Genomic DNA, 27,929 nt, shown 5'->3' on the forward strand with positions numbered 1-27,929 from the left:
GTGTCCGTGGTCACGGGAGATGCTACGATTGTATCTCTTGGCATGTCGCCGTTCTGGCGATCCGCCGTGCCTGGTTTCATGGCGAGATCTTGATCTGGAGGTTGCGTGACTTCCGTTTTTGGTGTTGTGCTTTTCTTTGGGTGTAACTCGGCCTTTGAGGCCTTGTACCCTGAGACACAGCTCTTGGATTATCTGGACCACCTTCTCCCCTAGGCCGTCGGGTGGCCGGGCTTCAGTGGGGGGACGATTGTCCTCTCTTGGTTGTTGCTGGGTTGGGGTTGGTTGGCGATGTGCCGCGCTTATTATCCTTCCGTGGGTGGGAGGAGTGTTATCTTGGAGTTCGGGAGTTGGGGTGTTGGGTGGAGGATTGCTCCTCGAGGTTCTCCGTCATGCCGTCATGATTTGGCTGTCCCCCGCATCTGTGTAAGAACCTTGAGAACTTTCTTGATCTCTTGGCTCCTGAGAGGTCTGAGCTTGGCCACGGTGGTAGCGTTTAAGGAGGTCATTCATGATGAGCTTCCTTATGAATTTTCAGTAAGGTCCGAAGGGGGATCATGGCGACAGAGTAGTCATAGGTAAGGCGGCGGATGACAGAGGTTTGGAACCTGGTGTTGAAGGAGGTGACCTCGTGGGTTTGGAGGAAGAGCTTGAAGAGTTCAAAAGAAGAAGCAACCACGGTGAGCATGGAGTCGAAATAGAGGGAGAAGATGGGTCTATGGTGCTTGGAGAGACAGATGAGGGAGTGGTGAATGAGAGGTTCCAAGAGGTGGAGGTGTCCCACTAAAGGGAGGCGAGACTTTGGGCTCGGAGGACTTGGAATTTCACCGTTGGAGTAGGGCAAAGGTGCATAAAGAGTGTTATCACTAAGAAGGTGATTGCAAGTTGAAGAAACATTGTTCCTTTGGGATTTCGCCATTGGAGTAGGGCGAAAATGTGTTATCACTGCAAAGGTGATGCAAGTTAAGGAAACATTATTCCTTTGGGATTTCGCCGTTGGAGTAGGGCGAAGGTGTGTTATCACTGCAAAGGTGATGCAAGTTAAGGAAACATTATTCCTTTGGGATTTCACCGTTGGAGTAGGGTGAATGTGTGTTATCCCTACAAAGGTGATGCAAGTTAAAGAAACATTATTCCTTTGGAATTTCGCCGTTGGAGTAGGGCGAAGGTGTGTTATCCCTGCAAAGGTGATGCAAGTTAAGAAAACATTATTCCTTTGGGATTTCGCCGTTGGAGTAGGGAGAAGGTGTGTTATTCCTGCAAAGGTGATGCAAGTTAAGGAACATTATTCCTTTTTGCTCTCAGCTATATCCAAGAAATCTGAGTTTGATTATTGCTCTTCTGGGTTATCCGTCATGCCGCCACAACGTTGCAAAGTCCCCACAGACGGCGCCAATGTACAAGATGTCTTTGGTACGGGTTGAGAGATGGATCGAGAACTTGCGGGTTGAGGCAGATGCCGGATCACTTGGCTGGAGCAATGGGAGGAGGTACCTGCAAAGACACTCCGACGCTCAAGTCAGAATGGATCTAAGAGGTATAAGGTGTGAGGAATGAATGAATACCTAGAGGGACCTGGGTCCTCTATTTATAGATGATGATGAATATCTTATCTTATCTTACTTGACTAAGATAAGGGAGACGTTTGAATTCGAAAGTTTGTTAGGAGCTCTAGTGGGTCGGTTTCGAGCCTTCTGGAAGGGCGAAGTGGGTCGGACCCGAGTAACTAAGTTCGAAGACCGTTCCGGGTATATGATCCGTGGGCCGGATCCGTAACACATATATTTTTAAAATAAATTTAGATATAGTATATATTATTATTTATTAAAATAAAAAATATTTTAAATACTTGATATAATTAAAATAAGACATTAAAAATAATTAAAAAATTTTATTTATATTTTAAAATCAATAAAATATCAAAGTATCATTACAATTTATCTAAAAAATACTTTATATTTTATATGTATGCATATCCCGTGTCATGTAAAATTTTAAAATTTGCGTATCAATGTGTCCCGTCTTGTATCGTGTCCCGTGTCTATGTCAGTGTTCGCGCATCATAGAATAAGATAAATGGTCCATATGGAATCCTGCCTGGATGCGTTCTTTTTTTTTTATGCCTAAAAGAATAAATATAATAATGTTTCTTAAAAAAAAAAAATCTCCCGCGAAGATTGCTAGGATTTGGCGCCACGTATTGCGTACAGACGCATCTGAGTCAAGAAGACTCGACTTGGGTTGAGTTGCAGTTTAAAAGTCGCAAAATCTTTCTACCGCGGTCCACGTAGACTCCGTTTATAACTGCTTTTTTACTTTAAAGTTTGATGAATAAAAGAATTTAAAATTTAAAATTTAAAATAAAAAATGTTATTTCAAAAACTTTTACTGATATTAACAAAAATTTTAACTTCCTAATTGATTAAATTTTTTAAAATGTGTAATACTTTGTTCACAAAACAAATGAGATAAAAATTTACGTAATTTAATATTTTTACATGAATTTTGTTAGGTAGATACTGATTTTTGTGAACAATATAAACAATAGATTCTAAAATTAGTCTAATAAAATAAAAATACATTACACTCCAAATTATCTACTTAAATCTTAATATTAGGATAGCCACACCTAATAAATTGAACATATAATATATCTATTTTTTTATTATTTAGTATTTTAATTGTCTACCTATACTTTTTCTTTCTACATTTCTTAATTCTTCGAAGGCGACAACCAGTGGCGGAGCTTGAAACAAAATTTTGGAGGGACCAAAAATTTAACATAAAAATTTAATAATAATATTTTTATTAAAATAAAATTTATAAATATAATTATTCTTTAAGTTTGTTACTAATAAGATAATAAATAAATAATTCTACAGATAAAATTTATAATGGTATTCTTTGAATTTTTAGTGACTTAAAATCTTCAATAATTAAATTAGAACTATACTTTTCAGCCATTTATAATATTTATTGAATTTTTTTATCAATTTATACAAATACAATAATATCAATACTTATTGGATATTCTAATCTTTTTTATCATATAAAAAATTAAATTAAATAAACAGTAAAATATAAAATAATATTAAATTAAATAAATAAAAAATACCTATTTTTTTATATTTGAATAGAGTTGCAAAATACGAATAGAGAAGCTGCTAACAAAGCAGCGTATTTTTATAATGATGATTTTTATCTTTTATTTTGTTAGATGATCTTTGTTTATTCTTATCTCTTTTTGTTAAATAATTTTTTTTATTTGATTTGATTGTTAGATAATCTTTTTTTATTCTTATCTTTTTTCGTTAGATAATTTTTTTATTTAATTTAATTTTATCTTTTAATTTTAATGTGTTGTCAATGCTAACTGAATTATTTTTTATTTTTTAAAAAAATACTACTAATTTTTTAATAAAAAATTTGGAGAGATCATGTCCATTATCTCAATTAAGCTCCGCCTCCGGCAGCAACCATATTATATAATATATTGGTATGTATCTACATATTAATATAATTATTTTTTATTTATTGCTCATTTTTAAATAAAAACAAATATCCGATCCATTATTCAGTATTTATTACTGTAAAGATAAGAGAGAGTGGACACCTGTCAGTTTAGCATATATATATTACAAATCTCTTTCTGTCAGTACTAGTTACTCTTAATTATATGGAATCAAGATCCATGGCAGATAATGCTAAAAGTGTTGAAACCAATGACATGGTGGAGACCAATAATGCTACGCTCGTTATGCATGTTGCAAACACCTCCAACACCAAACTGTTGAATATCCCATTGGCAGAAAATCTTCATGAAAGCCATTTTGTTACACTTTCCATCTGCGGACAAGAATTACAAGACCAGTTAGATAAACAGGAGATTCCCCAACGATTTGCAACCCCTGAAGATAATGAAAACATCCAAAAAGAGACAAAGAAATATCAACAGCGGCGTGTCGATGATTACAATGTCACATCTTGGTTATTTGCATCTATTCATGCCTTCTTCGAACACAGAGTCATCAGATGCCACTTTGCACTTGAGGTATGGAGTCGAATTTATACCTATTTAATGGTGACTTTGTTGAGACCCAAAAACAAGAGAAGACGGAGAAGACGAAGCGGTCGCCGCCAAAGAAGAGGGAAGGGGAAGATATAGAAGCGGAGAGTGGAGGAGGAAGAGAAGTGTCTTTGTTTTGTTGTGTCACTTGTCTGACTCGGGAGTTTTGGGGCACGCGTGCGCGTTTATTTTGAAGCGAAAATCCCTTCAATTCGAGATATATAATTTAGAGAAAAGTAATGTTAGGCGCAGCAACTTTTGTGATTGGTAGCCATCAAATAGTCATGAATGATGATTGGTGTGAGATTTTATCCAATAACTCACCTTTTTACTGGTTATATGCTGGCCAAAATTCAACAAAACTACTGCCTCCTAATCTTTTTCTTTAGAGAATACTCCATTGGATTCCTCACAATTATCTCAATAACAAGGTTCTCAGAAAAAAAAATACCAAATTCGACTTTTAATTTTTTTTGGATTGATTAATCTCTGTGTTAAAAAAAATAATATTGCCTTTTTTTTGGTACAGAGACCTCGTTGTCCTTTCGAAGTAATTGTCAGGAATCGAGTTGGTTTTTTTGTCAAGAGCCTCGTTGTCTTTCGATGACTATTTTGAATTTTTCTCTATTGTTTAAATTGGGTTAGTTTGGTTTTATTTTCAATCTAATCTAATTATAAATTAGTGTAGTTTAAATTAGATCAATTTATTTAATTTTTAAGAAACAAAATTTTAAAATTTTATTGTCTAAATCGATCCAAATTAGTATATATTAATATGTTCGTATCTAAATCAGTATATACGAATATACTCGTTGTTGCTCGTTAAAACTATATAAAATAAATCGCATGAAGAAAAGTTGAACTTTAAGGACTTATTTAGGTGAACTTCTAAGAAAAGATTTTTTTTTTAGTTATCTTTTTTTTAAAAGATCTTTTAGAAAATTAAAAATAATTTTATATTTGAATATCTCATATAAAAAATATTTTTATCTATTAATTATGTTTAGGTACAATATAAAAATAATATTTGTTTATTTATTATGTGAAAAATAATTTTTTAAAAAAAAATTCTTTTTAAAAAAATTGTAAATAGTAGCTTCTTATTTTTTTTTTCTAGTACTTTTACTCTTATTACTAAAAATTTGTCAAATACCTTAAATAAAAAAAAATCTTTTTTATTAAAAAAATCTTTTTTTATTAACTTAGTAACACCCAAATAAATACTAAATAAACAACACAAGACTAAATCAAATTGACATGTATCAATTTACCATGGGAAGAAGTCTAAATTCTCAAAATGATTTTTGCCATAATAAACCAAATTAAGTTAATTTAATTTATATGAATGTGCCTTATTTTATATATAAATCAAATTAAATTGATTCTATTTATTTATATATGCTTAAATCGAATTCGTCTAATTCAATTCACATAAATTTGTTTAAGATAAACATATAACTAATTTCTATTCAGTTTGTATAATTTTAACCTCCAATCAATTTATTAACTCAAATTACCCTAATTTTTTTTTCAATGTCAATGTATGTCATCTCAATTTTTTAGTTTCCAATTAAATATTAGATAACATAAATAAGTAATAAATGTTTTTTGTCATAAAAATCGCTTTACCTAATTTCAAATAGAAGATATACACTTAACCTATCTTTAAAGTGACACCATGAAAAGCCAAACTCTCAAGAATATGGATAGAATTTATTGATTTGAGGTGATGAGGTCGCAGTCAACTTTAGACTTTTACCTCAAAAGTGATTAGTAATACTTATATATATGAGTTATATATATTGCTCTTAGTAAACAATTTTAAAATTTTTATTTTAATAAATATATTAAAAATTCAATTTTTTTATACTTTTTACAAAAAAATTAATAGATAATCTTAACCATACTAAATCATTTATGTAAAATTGCACAAAGAAATCGAGTGACGAATTGGCTAAAAGAATTGTAAATCTAATGTGGCCAAATATTTGGAACGCATTAAAAAAGATGCACACTATTTCAAATAAAGGGGGGAAGAATTGGTCCTGAATCAAAGAAAATCATTTGTCAATGCATGACTAAGAGATATTCCTACTTTCAAAATATTATCAGTACATATTTATTGTTTAGTAGAATTTAAAAAAATTGATGTAATTTTGTTTTTAAAGTTGATTTAGATTTTGATTTTTAAAAGTGTTAGTACTAAAAATGAATTATCTCAATTAGAAGGCGTTTCGACTGCCAAATTGTTTCGACTACAGAAGTAGAGATGGACAAACTAAAGTCGAAAAAAGAAGGGGCAAAGGACGTCGAAGTCGAAAGGTAGTTATTGTCTTTCTTTGAGTATCAAGGCTTGTTACTCAATCTTCAAGTTGAGTGGAGAACATTGGTACAAAATTTGAAGATCAAGCTGAAGAAAACGTAGGATTTGAAGACTAAAGAGATGTGGGTGGAAAAACTTGAAAGTCAAGGTTCTTTATGGTCAAGGCAAGATCATGGCCTGAGAAAAAGGAGGGAGTAAGATCGTGGATAACATGATCCATGACAAGTTTATCTTCATAGTCTATAAATAGGAGAAACTCAGAAGAGTTCTAAAACTTCAATAAAAAATACTAGACCATCATATAAAATTCTGCAAAAATTCTCAATCCCAGTAATGCAACAGAAGATCATGGAGTGCATGTATATGTGAGTGTATAAAGTCCACCTTTATTTTATTTTATTTTATTTTTGTTTTCTTTTTCTTTTTTATTTCCTTTCATTTCTTTGCTTTAACTATTTCATTGTTATTTTGCTTTCTTTCAATTTCAATTTTACTCTTTCATTTTTTTTAAACTTTTATTTATTTTGCATACTTCCTTTTATTTGCTACAATTTGTCATCAGTATTTTGACACAGTTTGTTTCGACATAAATGTTAAGTAATTCCGGGTCGAGCCCACTCTTTTTCAAAGGAGTCGTATCTTTTCCTTGAACTGAGATCTTAATACAAGCTTGATTCGACACCTTGTCAAAATTTACTAAAAATCAAGTGAAACAAATTGGCACGCCCAATGAGACATTTGGTTAAGTGACGTGTCAAATTTGCATGTAATTATGCAGTGGCAAATTAATGATGTCTGATAAAGCCTCTACTTCGATGGATACGTCGAATAATGGCACTGATGAAAATACAAGAGGCCCAGAGATAAAAACTGGCCCATCAGGTCGAACCCCTGTTATCACAGAGGAAATTCCGTCGACTGTGCCTGCTACTTACCCCCATATGGGTTGCCTCCAAATTACTCTCCACCGTTGGAGAATCCCAATATAGGATATATAAGAGGTACAACCACTACAAGGAACAACTTCTTGTATGATCCTACACCTCCTCTAGGATATCCTTCAATAGGTATGCTAGCCAATTATAACCCTAATATGAAAAATTATAATATTTTTCAGTACTTGATGAATAATCTCCCATATCTAGGATTGGTACCCATGTCCTTGCAACCTAATGTAATGGTGGCGAATGTTGTTTCGACACAAATCACAAGGGAAAACCCAATAAGGTTGCCAGTTAGTGGAGGTTGTGCCTCCATATTTCCAGAGATGTCGAGACAAGTTTCTGTCAAAATAACGTCTTCTGACACGGTTGAATCTTTGACTGTGTTTAGACAACAAATTAAGGGCAACCATCATAATTTGGTTAATATGCTTACACAGCAGATGGCTATAGTTTTGAATCCTATAATGAAAAACAGTAATGCCAGGATAGAGCAGATAGCTCGACGCGTCAATGATATTGTAAGAGTAGTCAATCGACCGTTTATACCACCAATAGGTGGAATGCAGGTTAATAATCTGCCCCTAATGTCAAACAAAGGAGATGGTCCAAATAGAATTTTGAATGAGGCAAGACCAAACAATGCTGCTCAAGCTTATGGTCAGAACATAACCCAATCTTAGGCATCAGATGCGTACGGTGATCACGGTCGATCAGAAATCCTATGGGGATTGAGTCGAACTAGAGTACCACCTGCCAATGTGTCGATCAATAAACGGGTGTAGAATAATGCTCCAAACTACTTTAGGAACTATAACTTTAACGTTCCCAAAAGAAGTTTGGAAAATTGGGCTGGAAGCTAGAAAAGAGGTGTGATAAACCACTATTTTATGGTTTATAATGTGTTTAATTGTGTGGTTTTATCATGATCTTTACCCACTTATTCATCTGATTAGCATGCATTTATATTTCCTTCCTAAAATTATTACATGATTGAAAACTTGCTTCCTAGAGACTTTTAATTATGTATTTTAATTCTCCTTTATTTCATTCGATGCCGTGATCTGTGTGTTAAGTGTTTCAGGTTTTATAGGGCATGAATGAGTTGGAGATTGGAAAGGAAGCTTGCAAAAATGGAAGGAACACAAGAAATTAAGGAGATGACCAGCGAGAAGTGACGCGGCCGCATGGCTAACGCGACCGCGCGGAAGAGAGGAAATCGCAGTGACGCGGTCGCATAGCTCACGCGACCGCGCGGATTGGAATAGCACAAGTGATGCGGAGGCGTGGATGACGCGCCCGCGTGGCAAAGCAAAACGCCGCATGACGCGTCCGCATGAATGACGCGATCGCGTGACATGCGCGATCTGCATAATCTGCAGAATTCGTTGGGGGCAATTTTGGGCCCTGTTTTGGCTCAGTTTTCGGCCCGAAAAAGCAGACTAGAGCCAGAGGACATGCAGAAACCAAAAGAGAACATTCATTCTATACAGTTTTTAGTTTTTAGATCTACTTTTACTCCTCCTCTAGGTTTTCTCTCTACACACTCATAGTTCTTAGGATTTTTATTTCGATTGCTCTTTGCATTGGGATATTGAGAAGAGTTATTACCTCATCAAGACTTCGTCATTCTAGTTCATTTTCTTTACTTGGCTTTACTCTTCCATGTCCTTTAATTTACTCAATTTTATTATTGAATTATTTTAGAATTTATTAATACAAGAGTTACTTTTATTTTTAATTGATTCCTTTAAGTTTTATTTATCATGTCTTTCATTAGTTCCCTTTTCTATGTTATGTGTTCCATAATCACAATGAGCGAGTAGTTCCCTAACTTGATGGGGAGTTGATTGAAAGGAACCCTTGAGTTGGAATACTCAAAAGAGAGATTGTAATTGGGTTTACTGTTGGATGGCTCTCTAGTCACTAACGCCAGTCCTTCCAAGTAAGCGGATTGGGACTTGTGAGTAGAAACATCATTCCAACTTGTTTGACTTTCCCTTACTTAGTAAGGGATAACTAAACAGAATGACCTTCAATTATCAATTAATCTTGAGAGTACTGCAACAAGAATAGGGCTTCCAACTAATCTACTCCCACTCAAGGCTTTTATTTAAATTACTTAATTTTCCCAATTTAATTTTCTGTTTATTCAACTCAAACTCTTTCTGAAAATATCTGATTAATAAAATAGCACACCTTTCTGCAACTCGTTGGGAGATGACCTGGGATTCATACTCCCAGTATTTTAATTTTAATTTTTGTGACAACCCTTCTAAATTGATAAGTAGAATTCTGGTTGGTTAAGAACTATACTAGCAACGCATATTTACAACAATTCTTGACTCGCCAATTTTTGCTACGTCAATTTTTGGCGCCGTTGCCGGAAGTTGCAATAGAATGCTAAAGTTATTAATTGGATTTTATTTATTTGCATTTTATTTTATCTTGCTACCATGAGCTGCTTGTTTCTTTCGTTAGATGACGCGTTCACTTCCTGATCCAAACTTGCTAGTATTCGATCCTGAGATTGTAAAAACTATTTCACGAATAAGGCAAGCTCGGCGTCGGTTAGTCCTCTCTGAGGACGGATCTGAAACGTCACTTGAGAAAGAAACCAGCCCCCGTTCTACTGATTTAGTTGATTTACGTGCAGGTAACATGGCAGCAGCTAGGAGAGTTACTATCCAGGAGGCTGGAGCCCCTGATTTTACAATGCAACCATTTCAAGCGCATCACCCAGCAGTGGCTACAAACTTTGAAATAAAGACCGCACTGCTCAATTTGATGCCCAAGTTTCATGGCTTACCTGCTCAAGAGCCTATCAAGCACCTGAGAGATTTTCAAGCAGCCTGTTCTACTGTCAGGCGTGATGGTGCAGATGAAACTTCAATTTTTCTGAAAGCTTTCCCGTTTTCTCTTGAGGGGAAGGCAAGAGAGTGGTACTACACTCAACCAGCAGCAACTGTATCCAACTGAGAAAAGACATTTCCATGATTGTTCAGGATGAATCTGAGACTCTCTATGAATACTGGGAGCGCTTCAATAATCTTCTGGAAGCATGCCCCCACTATATGATTGACAAGATAGTATTACTCGGTTACGTCACACAAGGCATGAGGCCCCAAGATAAGACCACATTGGAAAGTGCTAGCAATGGGTCTATGAAAAAGTACAAGACCACTGATGAGGCATGGCAATTGATCAGCGACTTAACTGAATCTACTCGGAATCACAGGCAAAAACAAGGCCGTTCAAAAGCCATTCCAGAAGTATCCTCTAGCAGAGAGACTGCTGCTCTAACTCAGAGTATCTGTGAAATGACCAACTTGCTGAAGCAGATGCAATTGAATCAACAACAAGTTCAGCAAGCTCAACCTTCTCCACCACAGCAAAACCAACAGTTAGTCCCATAGAGAGTTTGCGGAATCTTTGCTGATTATAGCCACTATACTGATGAGTGTCCGCAGCTCCAGCAGGAAGACAACACCGTAGCAGCCACTCATAACTTCTATGACCGCCCCAACCAAGGGTACAATCAAGGTGGCAATTACAACCATGGATGGCAGGACAATTCTAACCAGAATTGGAGGGACAACAACAACAGAGGAGGCAGAAAAAATCAGAGAAATCAGAGGTAGAATAATTACAACAACATGCAGCAGAACCAGAACCAGCCTTACAGAGCACCTCACATAAGACAATCCCAAGGACCACAGAATATCCAACGGCAGACCTCTCAAATTACTTATCCTTCCTCATCTTCTAATGATGATTTACTACAATCTATCGATCAGAGACAACAGACCATGGAAAATAACATTAATGCCACTCTAAATGGTCTGAACGCTACTTTGCAAGCTCTTGTCTCACAGATTGGATCAATGAATAACTCCAATAACCAGCCTTTGAGCTCCAGTGGAATTCCCTCTCAACCATTACCCAATCCTAAGGGTGGCATTAATGCCATCACCTTAAGGTCCGGAACCACACTGTAGGAGAGGAATCAGGAGGAGCCAAGCACACCAGAACACGCCTCAGCTGAAGAGGTAGTGGAAATAGAAGATGTTGAAGAGGAAGAGGACACACAGGACATAGCTGAAAAAAAAGAAGTTCAACCATAGGAGGAAGCACCACAGGGCGCAGATACTGTAGAAGACACCACTCCTATTCCATTTCCACAACTTGCAAGGAAGCCCAGGAAGCAGCTGGAACCTGGTCCCAAAATGGTAGAGATATTCAAAAAGGTTGAGGTAACTGTTCCTCTTTTTGATGTTATTCAACAGGTACCTAAATATGCAAAGTTTCTAAAAGATTTATGTATACATAAAGACAAAATTAATAAATTAGAAACTATTCCTTTAGGTAGTTCCATATCTGCTTTAATGGGTGGTTTACCTGAGAAGTGTAGTGACCCAGGTCCTTGTATGGTTAATTGTACTATTGGTGGTGTGATAATTTCTGACTGCATGTGTGATTTAGGAGTATGTGTGAGTATAATGCCTTTGTCTATATATGATATTTTGAGGCTCCTTCCCTTAAAAAGGTCGGCAGCTCGTTTTGTGTTAGCAGATAAAAGCATTATTACAGTGGTTGGAGTTGCTGAAGATATATTAGTGGGCATTAAGGGACTCACATTCCCCATTGATTTTTATATTCTGGAGATGCCCCAAAATGACTCAGAGAAGTCATCATCAATCCTACTTGGAAGACCTTTCCTGAAGACTTCAAAGTTCAAATTGGATGCTTTTTCAGGAACATACTCTTTTGAAATAGATGGCCGATTAGTAAGTTTCAATCTGAATGGAGTTATGAAGCACCCTTCAGAAGATCATTTATCTTCCAGTGTGACATTATAGATGAAACCGTGGCTGAAGTTCACTAGGAGGAGTTAGAAGAGAAGCACACAGGACAAGGTCCAAGTGTGGGGACATTCTCAGAGGACAATGACAGTGCTTTCCCATTGTTGCCAGCTCCAAACAACCCAGAGCCTGACCATGACCAGAAGTTAGAATTAAAACCCCTTCCTCCACACCTCAAATATGCTTACCTTGAGGACAAGCAAAAGTGTCCAGTTATCATTGCAAGGGAACTCACTTCTCAACAAGAAGAGCAGTTACTAAATGTGCTGAGGAGGTACAAGAAGGCAATTGGGTAGAGTTTAGCAGATATAGTAGGTATCAACCCTCAAGTATGTGAGCACAGAATATTTTTAGAAGAGGGAGCAAGGCCCGTTCGTCTATCCCAGAGAAGACTGAACCCCACTATCTTAGAGGTTGTCAAAAAGGAAGTGACCAGACTACTGGAGGCATATATCATCTATCCCATCTCAGACAGTGAACGGGTAAGCCCAGTACAAGTAGTACCAAAGAAGTCTGGAGTCACTACAGTGAAGAATGAGCATGGAGAGCTCATAGCAACCAGAGTACAGAATGCTTGGAGGGTCTGCATTGACTACAGACGCCTCAACCAAGCAACCCGTAAGGATCACTATCCTCTTCCATTCATTGATCAAATGCTGGATCGCCTGTAAGGTAAATCACATTATTGTTTTTTAGATGGTTACACAGGTTATTTCTAGATTCATATAGCTCCTAAGGATCAGGAAAAGACTACTTTTACATGCCCTTTTGGGACTTATGCTTACAAGAGAATGTCCTTTGGCTTGTGCAATGCACCAGCTACTTTCCAGAGGTGCATGATGAGTCTTTTCTCTGATCTTATTGAGGACTGTATGAAAGTTTTTATGGATGATTTTAGTGTTTATGGCGATTCCTTTAGCCTTTGCTTAGATGGATTATCTAGAGTATTAGATAGATGTGTCAGTACAAACCTTGTATTAAATTTTGAAAATGTCACTTTATGGTTAAACAAGGGATTGTACTAGGACATGTTGTGTCTAATACTGGCATTTCTGTAGATCCAGCAAAGGTGGATGTTATTTCTAGTTTACCTTACCCCTCTTCTGTGAGGGAAGTTCGCTCGTTCCTTGGCCATGTAGGTTTTTACAGGAGATTCATTAAGGACTTCAGTAAGGTAGCACTTCCCTTATCCAGACTACTGCAGAAGGATATTGAGTTCGAGTTCAGTGAAGATTGCAAACAAGCGTTTGATAAGCTGAAAACCGCCCTGACTCAAGCTCCAATTGTGAGAGGACCGGACTGGAGCCAGCCATTAGAAATAATGTGCGACGTTTCCAACCATGCAGTAGGAGCAGCATTGGCTCAGCGTGAAGGTAAGGACCCTTTTGTTATTGCTTATGCGTCTAAAACTCTAGATGCAGCACAATCCAATTACACTACTATTGAGAAAGAGCTTCTTGCTATTGTTTTTGCTCTGGATAAATTCCGAGCCTATTTACTTGGTACGAAGGTAGTAGTGTACTCAGACCACGCAGCTCTAAAGTATCTATTAGCTAAAAAGGAGTCCAAACCAAGACTTATACGTTGGATACTACTATTACAAGAATTTGATTTAGAAATTAAGGATAGGAGTGGTAACCAGAATTTAGTGGCAGACCACTTGAGTCACCTTGAGCACATTTCAGATGACCCCACTCCTATAGCTGATAATTTCCTATTTGATAACCTGCAAGCAGTATCTGAGGTAGTCCCTTGGTATGCACCTGTAGCTAATTATCTAGTTAGCCGCACTTTTCCTCCAAACTTTTCTAAGCATCAAAGAGACAAGCTGAAAAGCGAGTCTAAATATTATATATGGGATGACCCATATTTATGGAGATGTGGCGCTGACCAAGTAATTAGACGGTGTGTGCCTCAATCAGAATTCCAGTCCATCTTAGAGGCCTGTCACTCATCTGAGAGTGGAGGACATTTTGGCCCTCAAAGAACAGCTAGAAAAATCTTAGACTGTGAATTCTGGTGGCCTACACTTTTTAGAGACGCTGCTGAATTTTTTAGATCTTGTTTTCCATGCCAAAAATTTGGTAATATATCCAGGAGGGATGAGATGCGTCAACAAATTATGCTTTTCTGTGAAATTTTTGACGTTTGGGGCATTGACTTCATGGGTCCATTTCCAAATTCTAATGGTTATTTTTATATATTGTTAGCTGTGGATTATGTTTCCAAATGGGTGGAAGCAATTCCTACCCGCACTGATGATGCTAACACTTTTGTTTCCTTTGTAAGAAACCACATTATTTGTCGCTTTGGATCACCACGAGCAATCGTGAGCGATCAAGGCACCCATTTTTGTAACAGGAGACTAACAGGATTAATGAAGAAGCATGGAATAATTCATAAGGTTGCAACAGCATACCATCCTTAGACTAATGGGCAAGCCGAGGTGTCAAACAGAGAGATAAAGCGTATCTTGCAGAAGATAGTCAAACCTCATAGAAGAGATTGGAGCACCAGGCTACAAGATGCACTTTGGGCGTACAGAACCGCATACAAGACACCCATTGGGATGAGTCCTTTCCGCTTAGTCTATGGAAAAGCTTGTCATCTCCCTGTTGAAGTCGAGCACAAAGCCTTTTGGGCAGTAAAGGAGTGCAACATGGGAATTGAGGAAGCCGGAGCTGAAAGGAAATTGCAATTGCAAGAATTGGAAAGCCTTCGCCTAGAAGCTTATGAGAACTCCAGACTATACAAGGAGAAGATGAAGGCTGTACATGATCAGCACATTAAGAGAAAAGAGTTTCAACCTGGAGACTTAGTCCTCCTTTACAAATCTCGACTGAGGCTCATGCCAGGCAAGTTGAGATCAAGATGGGAAGGTCCATACAGAGTAGAGAAGGCCGAACCGTACGGAGTTTATCACCTAAGCCATCCTTCAAGCTCTGAACTTATCAAAGTTAATGGACATCGTTTAAAGCTGTACCATGGAGAGAGGATGCAGAAAAACAAGGAGCTCGAGATCTTCCTCTTGGAAGATCCTCACATAGCCGAAGATTGAGCTAATGGAGCGTCCAACTTACGGACGTTAAAGCAAAGTGCTAGGTGGGAGACAACCCACCATGGTATGAACGTTCTTTTCTTTATTTTTAGTTTTTTTCTATTTAATAACTCTTCTCTTGATTAGTAGGTTTCGTGCATCTGCATTTACATACTTTTATTTTTAATTGAAAAAAAAGGTTACGCGACGCAACCGCATCATTGACGCGTCCGCGTCGCAAGGAGATGGGAGAAAATAAAAACAAACAAAGAGTCACGCAGGAGCGTGGCTGGAGGCGTGCCATGTCATAGGGGTTCGGCTATATTTTTATGTTGGTTGCCGAAGACCTAACACAACCCTCCTCCTTTATCCGGGCTTGGGACCGGCTATGTACCGCAAGTGTAACATAGGCTGGAGGCGTGCCAATGGTACAAATTGTCCCACACGACCGCGTCGCAGACGCGTCCGCGTCACATGGTAACATTGGCCTCCCACACGACCGCGTGACCCACGCAGCCGCGTGACCCACGCGGCCGCGTGCCCTAGAATTCGACGTCAAAAGGGTGCACGACCGAAAGTTGTGCTAGAGTGGTGCTGGATTGGTGCTGAACGCACAATCCTCCCCACGCAGCCGCGTGACCGACACGACCGCGTCATATCCTTCTAATGGCCACTCACGCGATCGCATGCCCCACGTGATCGCGTCACCCAATATTTGGCAATTAATGATTTTGAACAGAGAGTTGTGCGAGCGCGAGGCTGCCCTCGCGCCAGTGGCATAAAACGGGTCACGCGACCGCGTCGATTGTGCCTCACAGCTCCCCTAATTTTCCACTTATCTTATCTTTTTCTCCTCAAATCCTATTTTCTCTTTTCCCTCCTTATTTCTTCTTCTTTCCTCCTTCTTCCTTCCTTCTCATTTTTTACACCCCCACTCTCTCTCTCTCCCCCATTAACAAGGTTTTCTTTTTCTTCTTCTCTCTTTACTTTTCTATTTTTCTTCTTATTTTTATATGTTATCTTCTTTTCTTTTCTTTCTCCTTTCATTATTCATATTTTCTTCCTTTTTACTTGGTGTTAGAAATTTATTTGAGTCATTATCTCTCATTATATGCTTGTGGATTGTTCTAAATGTGTTTGGCAATTATGTATTACCTTTTAAAGGGTTGCTTGCATGTTCAATTTAATACTTTCCATACATTATTTCACCATGCATGCTATGTGTTTGTGAAAAAGCCCATATAGCATTTTGCACTTTTTTACGTTATTCTACTCTACTATTAAATGCCCGTTTTTCACAAAACCCCTTTTATATTTTATTCGTTATAAATAATTGTCAATACAAACGTGATGGTTTGTTACGAGTGATGCTTGATCTATGCTACTCATGCCTTTGCCAGCATGCCAATAAACACCTTGCATTCACTTGTCATCATATGCACTAACTATTTTCCATTGATGACTTTTCACATGTAGTCATGACCATGTGATAACATCATTTACCTTTTATTGTGCATTCATAACCACCCTTTTCCGTTCTCTTCCTTGCTCTATCTCTTTGAATTTAATTTACTTTCTCTTCCCTTTTTCAGAATGGCCACCAAGAAAGGAAAAGAGAAAGCTACTCCCAAATCCACAGCAAGAAGAGGAACGAAAAGAGCATTAGTGGCAGAACCCTCTTCAACTGCGGTTAAACCCTTAACAAAGAGACTTAAGAGGATTATAAAGGTTGATGATAAAGAAAAAGCCTTCCCAGCAAAGGACACTGCATAATTTCCCAATCGCTACTGTGAGCAGATGTTCTCCATCCTGGCAGAAAGGAGCTGCAACAACGAATACCTTCTTCTCCTCCCAAACCATATTGCTACCTTTGTTGAGCCGCAAATTGCACAAAGACAATGGGGTTTCCTACAGAGACAGCCGAGGCAGGTCAACCTTTCTTGGGTAGTCGAGTTCTACTCCAACTTCCACCTGCCAACCCTGCAGTCTGTCTTTGTTCGTCAGAAGCAAGTCCCCATTACAGAAGAGGCCATTCAAAAAGCTCTAGGTCTTCCCCCATTCCAGAAGGTTTGGACGCCTTTCAAGAAGCCGCACTCAAGTGACAGATGTACCAATTTGACTGGGACGCCGTTCTCAGAGTTATCGCACTACCTGGCAGCCGATGGATCTACGGATACCATCGTACCTGCCCTAAGGGAATTTTGGCTTCAGCACTTACCTTGGAGGCTCGCGTATGGGCACAGATCATGTCCCATTACGTCTTTCTGAGCACTCACAAGTCCTTCTTCACTGCGTACATGGCCGTTCTACTATGGTGCATCCTTACAGACCAGCCTCTGAACCTACCAAGACACATCCGGAATGCCATGGGACACGTACAAATCGCGGGCAACTTACCTTTTCCCGCCTTGGTCTCAGATATCGTCTCCGCAGCCGGAGTCTCCTTCAGAGCTGGGGACACCAAAGCCATACTTTCACGGGATGATCAATATGTCCCTAATGGGAAATATATCAGACCCTCAGCAGCCGCTACAGGCCAGCCTATTGAACCGGCTGCGAATATTCCTCCTTCCGTACCACAAGCACCTACCACAGACCAACTGCTCCATCAGATACTCGAAAGGTTGGATCGGCAGGAACACAAAGCTAAGATGAGAGAGCGCCGTAACAAGCGCCGATTCATATACCTCAAGGAGCTGATTATGGGAAAATTCAAGGACTCAGACACCCCGGACTCCACTTCCTTTACCAGCACAGGGAGCCATGATGGTCCCGACTGTGGAGATACTGCTACCAGCCCACCCCTGTTCCTGACAGATGGCACCGAGGACGGTGCAAAGCCTTAAGTGTGGGGAGGTCGGTCAGTACCTGACTTCCGGAGGTAATTTCTCTTCCCTAGACATCAATAAATTAGGATATTTAGTTAGTTTTTCTTTTATAGGATAGGATAAATTGCATAGTAATAGATTAGTTGCATGCATGTTCTACTTGATTGAAAAGACAATAAGTTTCTTCTAAGACTCTATTTTTGGAACAAAATTTCACTAATTTTAATAAAAAACATATTTTTTTTTAAATTTGCTTGAAGTTGTACTTGGAACATGATTTTTGAGCTAAAGAACACATAACCTGTGAGATTTGAGCCTTTATGCATGGTTACATTATTTAACCATAATTATTTTATTCTTGTGTGTTTACTTCCCTATGATTGTAATCTATATTTTGTTTCATCTTATATGTCCAATATTTATTATATTTATATGTTTGCATATGATTGAGGCCATTAATTGTTTAGCTCACTTATCCAAATTAAGCCTACCCTTTCAATTACCTTTGTTAGCCACTTTGAGCCTTTAAATCCCATTTGTTCCATATTTTACCACATTACTAGCCTTAAGCGGAAAAACAATTATATATCCCAAACTGAATCTTTGGTTAGCTTAAGATAGAATTGTGTGTGCTAATTAAGTATGGAAAATTGTGGGAACAAAAGATAATAAGGGAATGTGTCATGATAATAGAATGAGAATTTGGATACCTACTCATGTGAAACTATAAGAATTAAAAATCTATGTGCATTGATAAGCTATGTTTATTTTTATGCTTATATTAAAAAAATAATAAAAAATATTCAATAAATAAATAAGGAGACAAAATTACCCCAACGTTAAGTTAAGAATTCAAAGGTCAATGCATGTATGATAAAATTAAAATAAAAGTTGATACATGAGTATGGAATGTGAAAGAGAAATTCTGGGTAGCTAGGTATGAATTCTAAAGTTATATAGAATATATACATAGGTTATGTTAAAGCTTGGGTTAATTAAAGATTCAGTTTATAAGCTTACTTAGCCATATATGTATCCTTACCATTACCTTGGCCCCATTACAACCTTGAAAAGACCTCATGATGTCTGCATTGGTATATTAAATGTTGTTGATTGATTAGGAGAAGAACAAAAATTAGAAAGCATGATTTGAGAAGGATAGAGTGATTGCCCTATACACTAGAGAGATTAAAGTGTATATACATTATCAGTGAGGGTTCAATGCTTAAAATTCTATATTCCCTGTTTCATGAGCTGCCTTCTTGCATTTTTATCTGTTCTTACTGCATGAGAATTGAATTAGTGGAATTTGATTTGTAATTGTTTTGAAGAGCTTATTTATTATTGATCAAGTGGACACAAAAATCATACAGTTGCATTCATATATATAGGTTGCATTGCATTGCATGAGTTTTATATGTTCCTACTCAGTTATTTTATCTCCTTCAACTAAGCATGAGGACATGCTAATGTTTAAGTGTGGGGAGGTTGATAAACCACTATTTTATGGTTTATAATGTGTTTAATTGTGTGGTTTTATCATGATCTTTACCCACTTATTCATATGATTAGCATGCATTTATATTTTCTTCCTAAAATTATTACATGATTGAAAACTTGCTTCCTAGAGACTTTTAATTATGTATTTTAATTCTCCTTTATTCCATTCGATGTCGTGATCTGTGTGTTAAGTGTTTCAGGTTTTATAGGGCATGAATGAGTTGGAGATTAGAAAGGAAGCTTGCAAAAATCGAAGGAACACAAGAAATTAAGGATATGACCAGCGAGAAGTGACGCGGAAGAGAGGAAATCGCAATGACGCGGTCGCATGGCTCACGCGACCGCGCGGATTGGAATAGCACAAGTGACGCGGAGGCGTGGACGACGCGCCCGTGTGGCAAAGCAAAACGCCGCATGACGCGTCCGCATGAATGACGCAATCGCGTGACATGCGCGATCTGCATAATCTGCAGAATTCGCTGGGGGCGATTTTGGGCCCTCTTTTGACCCAGTTTTCGGTCCGAAAAAGCATACTAGAGCCAGAGGACATGCAGAAACCAAAAGAGAACATTCATTCTATACAGTTTTTAGTTTTTAGATCTAGTTTTACTCCTCCTCTAGGTTTTCTCTCTACACACTCATAGTTCTTAGGATTTTTATTTCGATTGCTCTTTGCATTGGGATATTGAAAAGAGTTATTACCTCATCAAGACTTCGTCATTCTAGTTCGTTTTCTTTACTTGGCTTTACTCTTCCATGTCCTTTAATTTACTCAATTTTATTATTGAATTATTTTAGAATTTATTAATACAAGAGTTACTTTTATTTTTAATTGATTCCTTTGAGTTTTATTTATCATGTCTTTCATTAGTTCCCTTTTCTATGTTATGTGTTCCATAATCACAATGAGCGAGTAGTTCCCTAACTTGATGGGGAGTTGATTGAAAGGAACCCTTTAGTTGGAATACTCAAAAGAGAGATTGTAATTGGGTTTACTGTTGGATGGCTCTCTAGTCACTAACGCCAGTCCTTCCAAGTAAGCGGATTGGGACTTGTGAGTAGAAACATCATTTCAACTTGTTTGACTTTCCCTTACTTAGTAAGGGATAACTAAACAGAATGACCTTCAATTATCAATTAATCTTGAGAGTACTACAACAAGAATAGGGCTTCCAACTAATCTACTCCCAGTCAAGGCTTTTATTTAAATTACTTAATTTCCCCAATTTAATTTCCTGTTTATTCAACTCAAACTCTTTCTGAAAATATCTGATTAATAAAATAGCACACCTTTCTGCAACTCGTTGGGAGACAACCTGGGATTCATACTCCGAGTATTTTAATTTTAATTTTTGTGACAACCCTTCTAAATTGATAAGTAGAATTCTGGTTGGTTAAGAACTATACTAGCAACGCATATTTACAACAATTTTTGACTCGCCAATTTCTGCCACGTCAAGGTGCTTTTCGACGGATTTGGATCTTCTAAAGTTTGAATTTCACTTTAGAGAGTAAAGTGTGATCTCTCGTCATTAATTTCATAGGTGGGACCAATAATAAATATGAAAGAGAAACTATTCAAAGGTAGAAGATCACACTTTACTCTTTAAAGTGAAATTCAAACTTTAGAGGATCCAAATCCCTTTTCGACGTATGACCAGTAGAAGAGGTAGTGGTCGAGCTAGATCTTGACAAAACTTTCAGAATAGAGCTCCCTTTATCCCGAGAGCTGGGTGGAGAACATGCAGGGACGGATTCATTCACAAGGGGGTGGGGGACAAATGCCCCCAAGAAATTTTAAACTTTTTTGAATAATTCTTAGTGAAGAAGTTTTTTTGCTCCCACTATATTATTAATATTGACCTCATTATATTAAATTATTATAAAAATTAATTTATTAAATTTAACTTTACTAATATATAAATTTATTGTGTTAATTAATCCCAAATTAAAAAGAATTATCTTATTAAACTTATTTTAATATTAAATTTAAAAAAATTAATAAAAACATAAAAAATTAGAAGTCAAAATAAATTATAGCTTTACAATTACTCTAATTATTCCAACTCTCCAAGTCCTTAACTTTTGATTGATGTTCTATCTTATCCATTAAATTTTCTTTCATTTAACATTTGACTCTTGATAGTCAACTTGAGAACTTCGTATTAAATGTGCATTTTGATGACTAATTTTTAAATTTATAAAAAATTGGTGTTTATTTTTCAAAAATTAGTTGAGACTCGAAAAAATATTGTTTATTCATTAGTATTTTTCTTTTGAAGTTAGTTTTAGTTTTGCTCATAGTAACTGCATCAGTTGAAAGAACTATCTTTACTATGAACATCATATAAAAAGTTGGCTTCATAATTATATGGGAGATAAATTTTTAAATGAATATTTAGTAACATATATAAAAAGAGATATTTGATTGTATTGACAATAAAAAAATTATTTAATTTTTTGAAAATATAAAATTCGAAAGAATAAATTTTAAATTATTTGTTATTATTTTAAATTAGGGTTAAGTACGATTTTGGTCCCTAATGTATAGGCCGACAATTTTTTTATCCCCAACCTTTTTTTTTTATACAAAATGGTCCCTAAACTTTAACTTGGTTTTAAAATTTTTCCTAAGGTTTGACTTGTTTTTAAAGTTTTTGCGACAGAAGCAGAGACAGAGGTGGATCGTACGTGGACAGCTTCCACTTCTTCTTCCCTTCCCCCTTCTTCTTTCCTTCCCCCTTTGCAGGACCACAAACACTCTCATTCTCTTATTTTTCTTTTTTTTTTTTTTATAATTTTTTGTTATAAGTAATTTGGTCCAAAATTTTAAGATTTAAGTAAAAATGACGATTTTGTATAAAAAAAAGTTGGGGACAAAAAAATTTTCAACCTATATCTTAAGGACCAAAATAATACTTAACTCTTTAAATTATTATTTTATCATTTTAATTTGTTAATTAGATAATTCAAAAACTAATTATATTTTACAACATAATATAATTACAAAAATTATTATTATATTATGTATACTTTACCCCCATTTTTAAAATTTTCTATATCTGTCACTAAATATCTTTCTATACTAGTAAACTTGGAAGAGTTAGTGCTTACATGGCATTTTCTCAAAATTTTGATTTTTCTCAAAAATAAAATACTTTTAAATCCTTATTATTTGTTGGTGAAAGAGGGTAAGTATGTATCATTATTGCCACTTCGAAATTCCAATCCATTTTTTCCTTTTTTTGCTTTTTTTTTGGCAAAACTGTAAGCTATAAATAAAAAGCAAGAAGGAATGAGATGCTTCTATTCCACTGTTTGATTTGAAAGCTACACCTCTATCTATTGCTTTGAAACTAATTCTTCACCTAATATGTAGGGGTTCAGTAAGTTATAGAATTCAATGTATATTCTTAGTCAATGAGAACCTTTTTTTTTTTTGTCAGAGTGAATGAGAGCCTGTATTCAATGTGTTTGTTTTTGGGCCACTTTTCAAAATATTTTTATGGGTATCCAACACTTGTTATAAGCCCAATAGAAGGTTCAGGATAACATTTAGGTTAAATTGATTATGTATATGCAAAACACGTTACTTAGGGCAAGCAATTGGCGTGGCTTTTGGATATGGAGACCGATGGCAGCAGAGTGACAGCCGTCATCTTCTTACTTTCATTGCAGTAATCGATTCAAGGTAAGATTATGTTTTTTGTACTATTTAATTGTTTGTATCCATTTTTTGTAATGAACCATAATACATGTTTTGTTATGTCTGGAATTCGATTATTTGTTTATTTATATCTTCTTCTTACTATTAAATTGTCTTTATCCATGTTTGTGTGAACTATGGATGGATAATACATGTTTTGCTGAAATCTAAAATTAGATTATTTATGTATAATTATACTGATCTTGTCCCATTTTAGGGTTTATGGTCATTCATTGAATTGAATTTTGATGAATAGTGATGTTTCTGAATCTGGAAACTGATGTCATAGTTTAGGTAGGAGATTGTGACGTGTGGTATGCATTTTTATTTTTTTTCCTTCTTGATGTCAGTTAGAATGCTGTTCATGTCATGTTAGTTGGTATATAATATTACAATATATTCTTCTTTTAGATAGATTACGACATTCTCTTCATTGGTTCTTTCCATCTTTTTGCTCTTCTTTCTTCCTATAGAGGTAAACTAAAAACTAGAGCTACTAATATAAAGGTAAGGTTGAGAACTGGGATGAAGATGATGGTTGATTTGATGTTTGAGAGAATGAGTGGAGTGGTTGATGTTATCATCCCTGGATATGAGGAAGATTTCAATTGGTAAGCAATGTTGATTTCCCTCCACTATCGCAAAATTTTTGAATTCAAATGTTGAGTTGTTCTTTAGTTTTTGCCTATAAAAGGCTATTGCCTCTCTTCGATATCGTGTACATCATTCTCTACCCCCATCTCTTCTCTGTCTTTCTGCTCTCTTTTCTGTTGTTTGTTCTTTGTTGAGTTTGTTCTGCCTTTCGTAAGTGTGATATTGTGAGATTTGATTGTTTGCAATGAGTCCTCCTTTTGATCCTATCAGTAAGATCGTTCCTCCACGTGAGGCCTGGAGGATCAAAGTTAGGATACTAAGGGCTTGGACTGTACCTAGCTTTGGTAATGCAGATGTTCCAAATTCAATGGAACTTATTCTGGTTGATGAAAATGTGAGCGGTTGATCTTTTCTTTTTATTTGTTGTGTTCATATACTTAGTTTCTTCTTATTAATTTTTCCAATTTTTTTTGTTGTGCTTTTGTTTTCGTTCTTGATGAGTTGTATGTTTTTGTTCTTTTGGATGTTCATAGTCTACCAAAATCCAGGCCACTATAAGGAAGCAACTAATCCACAAGTTTAAAGATCATCTTCTTGAAGGCAGTTGTTATAAGATGAGCTATTTTGCTGTTGTTTCAAACCAAGGTTCTTATAGAGCTACAAAGCATGAGTTCAAACTCATTTTTCTGTTTCGTACAACAGTGACAACAATTCCTGATGATATAATACCCAAGTCTTGTTTTTCTATATATCCCTTTGAAGACATATTGCAAATGAGTCAGGATCATGACTATTTAGTTGGTGAGTCTTGACCTCGTGTCTTTCATTTACTTCTTCAGTTTCTTTTCTTCTGAAAATTATTTGTTACATCTTTTTTACTCCTATTAACATATCAATGTAGATGTAATTGGTCTTTTGACATTGGTTGGGGAAGAGAAAAACTATGACAGGGATGGTAAAACGGTTAAGATGGTGGTTGTCGAACTTTCTTCACAAAAGTTTGTTGCTCTCACCCTTTATTTCTATTTCTATATTTATTTGTATTCTCATCTATTCTGAAAAAAGTTTCTACTGAGTTTTCCTTTTTTTCATGTATAGGATGATGCTGCGATGCACATTATTTGGAGAGTACGTGGACCAGTTAAATGATTTTCTTGCTTCTGGTTATGTTGAGCAACCGGTTGTCATTGTTCAACTTGCTAAGATTAAACTTTTTCGAGGTGTTGTAACTGAATGTTATCTTATTATGTGTACGGTTATGTTATCCCGATCTTTAGATCTGTTGACATTCTTTTATTACCCATAGGTCAACCTAGTCTCCAGAATGTTATGAAAGCAACAAAAATTTACTTTAATCCTGATTTGTCAGAAGTTATTGATTTTCGAAAAAGGTTTGTGTTATCCCTCCCAAATTATCTCTATGTTGCAGTCCTTTCTTTGTTTTTATTTTATTCTGTTGATGTGAAACTAAATAGTGTTTTTTAAATCTTAGCATGGTCGAACAAGGGATTAATGGCACTCAACCTTTATTCATTGCGAATGAGGGAAAATCTGTTTCATTGGAGGATGACTTCATGCGCTTAACTAGGCGATCCACAATAGATCAATTACATGATAACAAAGAGGTTTATAAATTTATACTTTTTTCATTCTGCCCTCTTATGTTTATACATAATTTGTATGTTTAAATATACTTCAAGGTGGTTTTAACTAATTTTTTTTCCTCGATTAGATTATTTTTTTCCTTCACGTGGTGTTTTGTTGTGCATGGTATGCAGGATGGGAGTTTTGTTATTATGGGTACTATCACTGATATTGTTGAAGAGGGTTGTTGGTGGTATTCCACTTGTGTGTGTGAAAAGGCAGTTTATCCTGAGTCTGGGGTCTATTTCTGTGATGTTTGCATGCATCATGTGACAAATGTGATTCCAAGGTTTCTATTTTCATGATTTGTAGCTTTTCAAATAATTACTTCCTCTTTTTGTTTACTTAAATTCTGACAAGGTCTTTTATTAATTTTTCTATTTTATCGTCATATTGTTATAGGTTCAGACTTAAAGTAGCAGTTTCTGATCATACTGGACAGGGCATATTCGTTTTGTTCGATCGTGAAATAGCTTATTTGCTTAAAAAAGCATGTGCTGACCTTTTTAATGAAGTCCAAAAGGAGCCAACTGTGCGTATAATTTTTTATGTCCATCTAAATGTTGATCTATAAATAGTTATCATTTTTTTTATGATATTATTCATTATGATCTAGATGGTGACCTCTCTGATTTTATCCTTATAGGTTCTGTGTGGAGATAGCTATCCTATTACATTTAAAACTTTAGAGGGTAAAAAAGTTTTACTAAAAGTAGATACCAAGTCCCTTGGTATAGACAAATACTTTGGAACCTTTCGTGTAAAAAGGATTTGTGATGACCCAACTATTATTTCTATGTTTGAGCTTGCTGAGAATGAGAACGAAGTGACACCTGTCAAGGTTATTCTCTTTTATTGTTTTTTGCTTTTTCTTTATTCTTTGATTCTTTTATTTTTTTTATTGCATTGCTCTTGCTTGAGTGTTTCTTCTTTCATTCTTTATCGAAGGATGCATGTGTTCCTGGGATTGGTTTGGACATAGGTGAACCCTCTTATACACAGCCTACCTCAAAAGATGTTAAGCTTTCAGTCTTGGATAAGGATGAAAGTGTTCCTGGTCTTGATGACATTTCGATAGATATGGACACTAATAGGAAATCTGTTGTTCCTCAAGTTTCTGGCGATGATGATGAGAATCAGGTCTTTAGTGATGAAGTTGGCTCATTGCTCAACTCAGGTGTTGAAGAAACTCAGGTCACACAGTCTGAACTTTCTATTGAATCAGATCACTTATTCAATTTATTATTGCATTCCATTTTCTCTTTTTATTCATTGGTTTTGTGTTTTCTATTTTTTTTATCTGTCTAGGACTTCCTATCTCATCTTCTGGATAATTCGGACAACATTGATGTTTCTTCTATTTGCAATGATGGTGTGCGTTCCAAAGTGAAGAGAAACCTTGAATCAGATTTTCGGAAAGCCTTGGAGGAAACTGTTGGTCCTTCATCAAAGATGATCAAGGTTGAAGATAATTAGGATGGATAGTTATTTAGCTGAAGTTAGCAGCTTTAATAGGGTTATATGACTTAAATTTCGAATTAGATTTCATATTTCTCATGCTGACTTATATTTGAAGTGTGTCCTTTTTTTTTTTGAGGATATGTCCAACTGTTAGGAGAGTCACAACTTATCCCTTCATGTTTTGGTTGGTCTGTTGTAAGTATTGTTATGCTTTTTTGAATTAGGAAGGGTTTGTGTTAATTTCAAATGTACTCTGCTAAAGATTGTACATATTGTCATGTATTTAGAAGGACATAGGTTATAGTCAGAGTGTGGAATTATAATGTCACTTTTGTGAATGTAAGCAAGCAAGTGTAATGAATTTTATAATATTAATGGAAGGAAATAGCTCCATTAGTCTTAATTCTTTTGTTTTTTTCGTATGCTGTCTTTTATTCATTTGTGTTGTTCATGATTAGTTGTTGTTATGCTCCATAATTGCCTTTGAACATGTTTTAATTCAACATATCATATGGTTACAGTAAATTCCAATGTAATAGTCTCATTTGATTGTATTGTAATTGATCGAATATTTGATTTCTATTGCAAGTTTGCTACTATCCTTTTGTATTTGTGCTTATATACTATTTTTCGTTCCTATCGATTTATATCTCAACTTTGATAAAAAATGATATCCATGCGATGGTTAGTCATTATTTCTATTTGTGCTTATAAAAAAATTCAAGCGTGTGTGTGATTCAACAGTTTTCTCGATTACGTATAAAATGATGCATCATTCTGTCTACGTATAAAATGATGTGTCATTCTGTCTTTTTGTAGACTCCTGTCTTTTACTTCCTTTAAAATCATGTATTCCAATCCTGCGGCTTCGAGGTTGAAAAGAATTAACATTTTGAAAAGGAAGAAAGCATTGAAATTTGGGAATATAAGAGGTGTGTTGCCCTTCTTTTTACTGGGTTAGAGTCGGTCA

The 27,929-nt window shown here is 36.0% G+C and overlaps 1 protein-coding gene and 1 pseudogene across 3 annotated transcripts; one reads left to right on the top strand and one right to left on the bottom strand.

Moving 5' to 3' along the window:
• Positions 1 to 395: 395 nt before the first annotated feature.
• LOC148568435 (2-hydroxyisoflavanone synthase pseudogene) lies at positions 396 to 894 on the bottom strand (annotated as a pseudogene).
• A 22,285-nt stretch (positions 895 to 23,179) lies between these two features.
• LOC107636627 (replication protein A 70 kDa DNA-binding subunit A-like) lies at positions 23,180 to 27,295 on the top strand. Of its 3 annotated transcripts, XM_088485597.1 has the most exons (12): positions 23,795 to 23,871; positions 24,125 to 24,248; positions 24,388 to 24,655; positions 24,756 to 24,852; positions 24,953 to 25,074; positions 25,161 to 25,245; positions 25,347 to 25,479; positions 25,633 to 25,787; positions 25,901 to 26,030; positions 26,145 to 26,339; positions 26,447 to 26,692; positions 26,807 to 27,295. In XM_088485597.1, exons 1-12 carry the CDS (start codon positions 23,795 to 23,797, stop codon positions 26,972 to 26,974), a joined length of 1,800 nt encoding a protein of 599 aa, XP_088341723.1. In that variant the 3' UTR covers positions 26,975 to 27,295. The 3 variants fall into 3 exon arrangements, with proteins under 3 accessions (XP_088341722.1, XP_020976940.1, XP_088341723.1); XM_088485596.1 differs by lacking the exons at positions 23,795 to 23,871; positions 24,125 to 24,248 and adding an exon at positions 23,180 to 23,245; XM_021121281.2 differs by lacking the exon at positions 24,125 to 24,248 and having other exon boundaries at positions 23,791 to 23,871.
• The last annotated feature ends 634 nt before the right edge of the window (positions 27,296 to 27,929 follow it).

This window comes from Arachis ipaensis, chromosome B4, assembly GCF_059453495.1.
Source record: "Arachis ipaensis isolate K30076 ecotype BB chromosome B4, ASM5945349v1, whole genome shotgun sequence".
Lineage (NCBI taxonomy): Eukaryota > Viridiplantae > Streptophyta > Magnoliopsida > Fabales > Fabaceae > Arachis > Arachis ipaensis.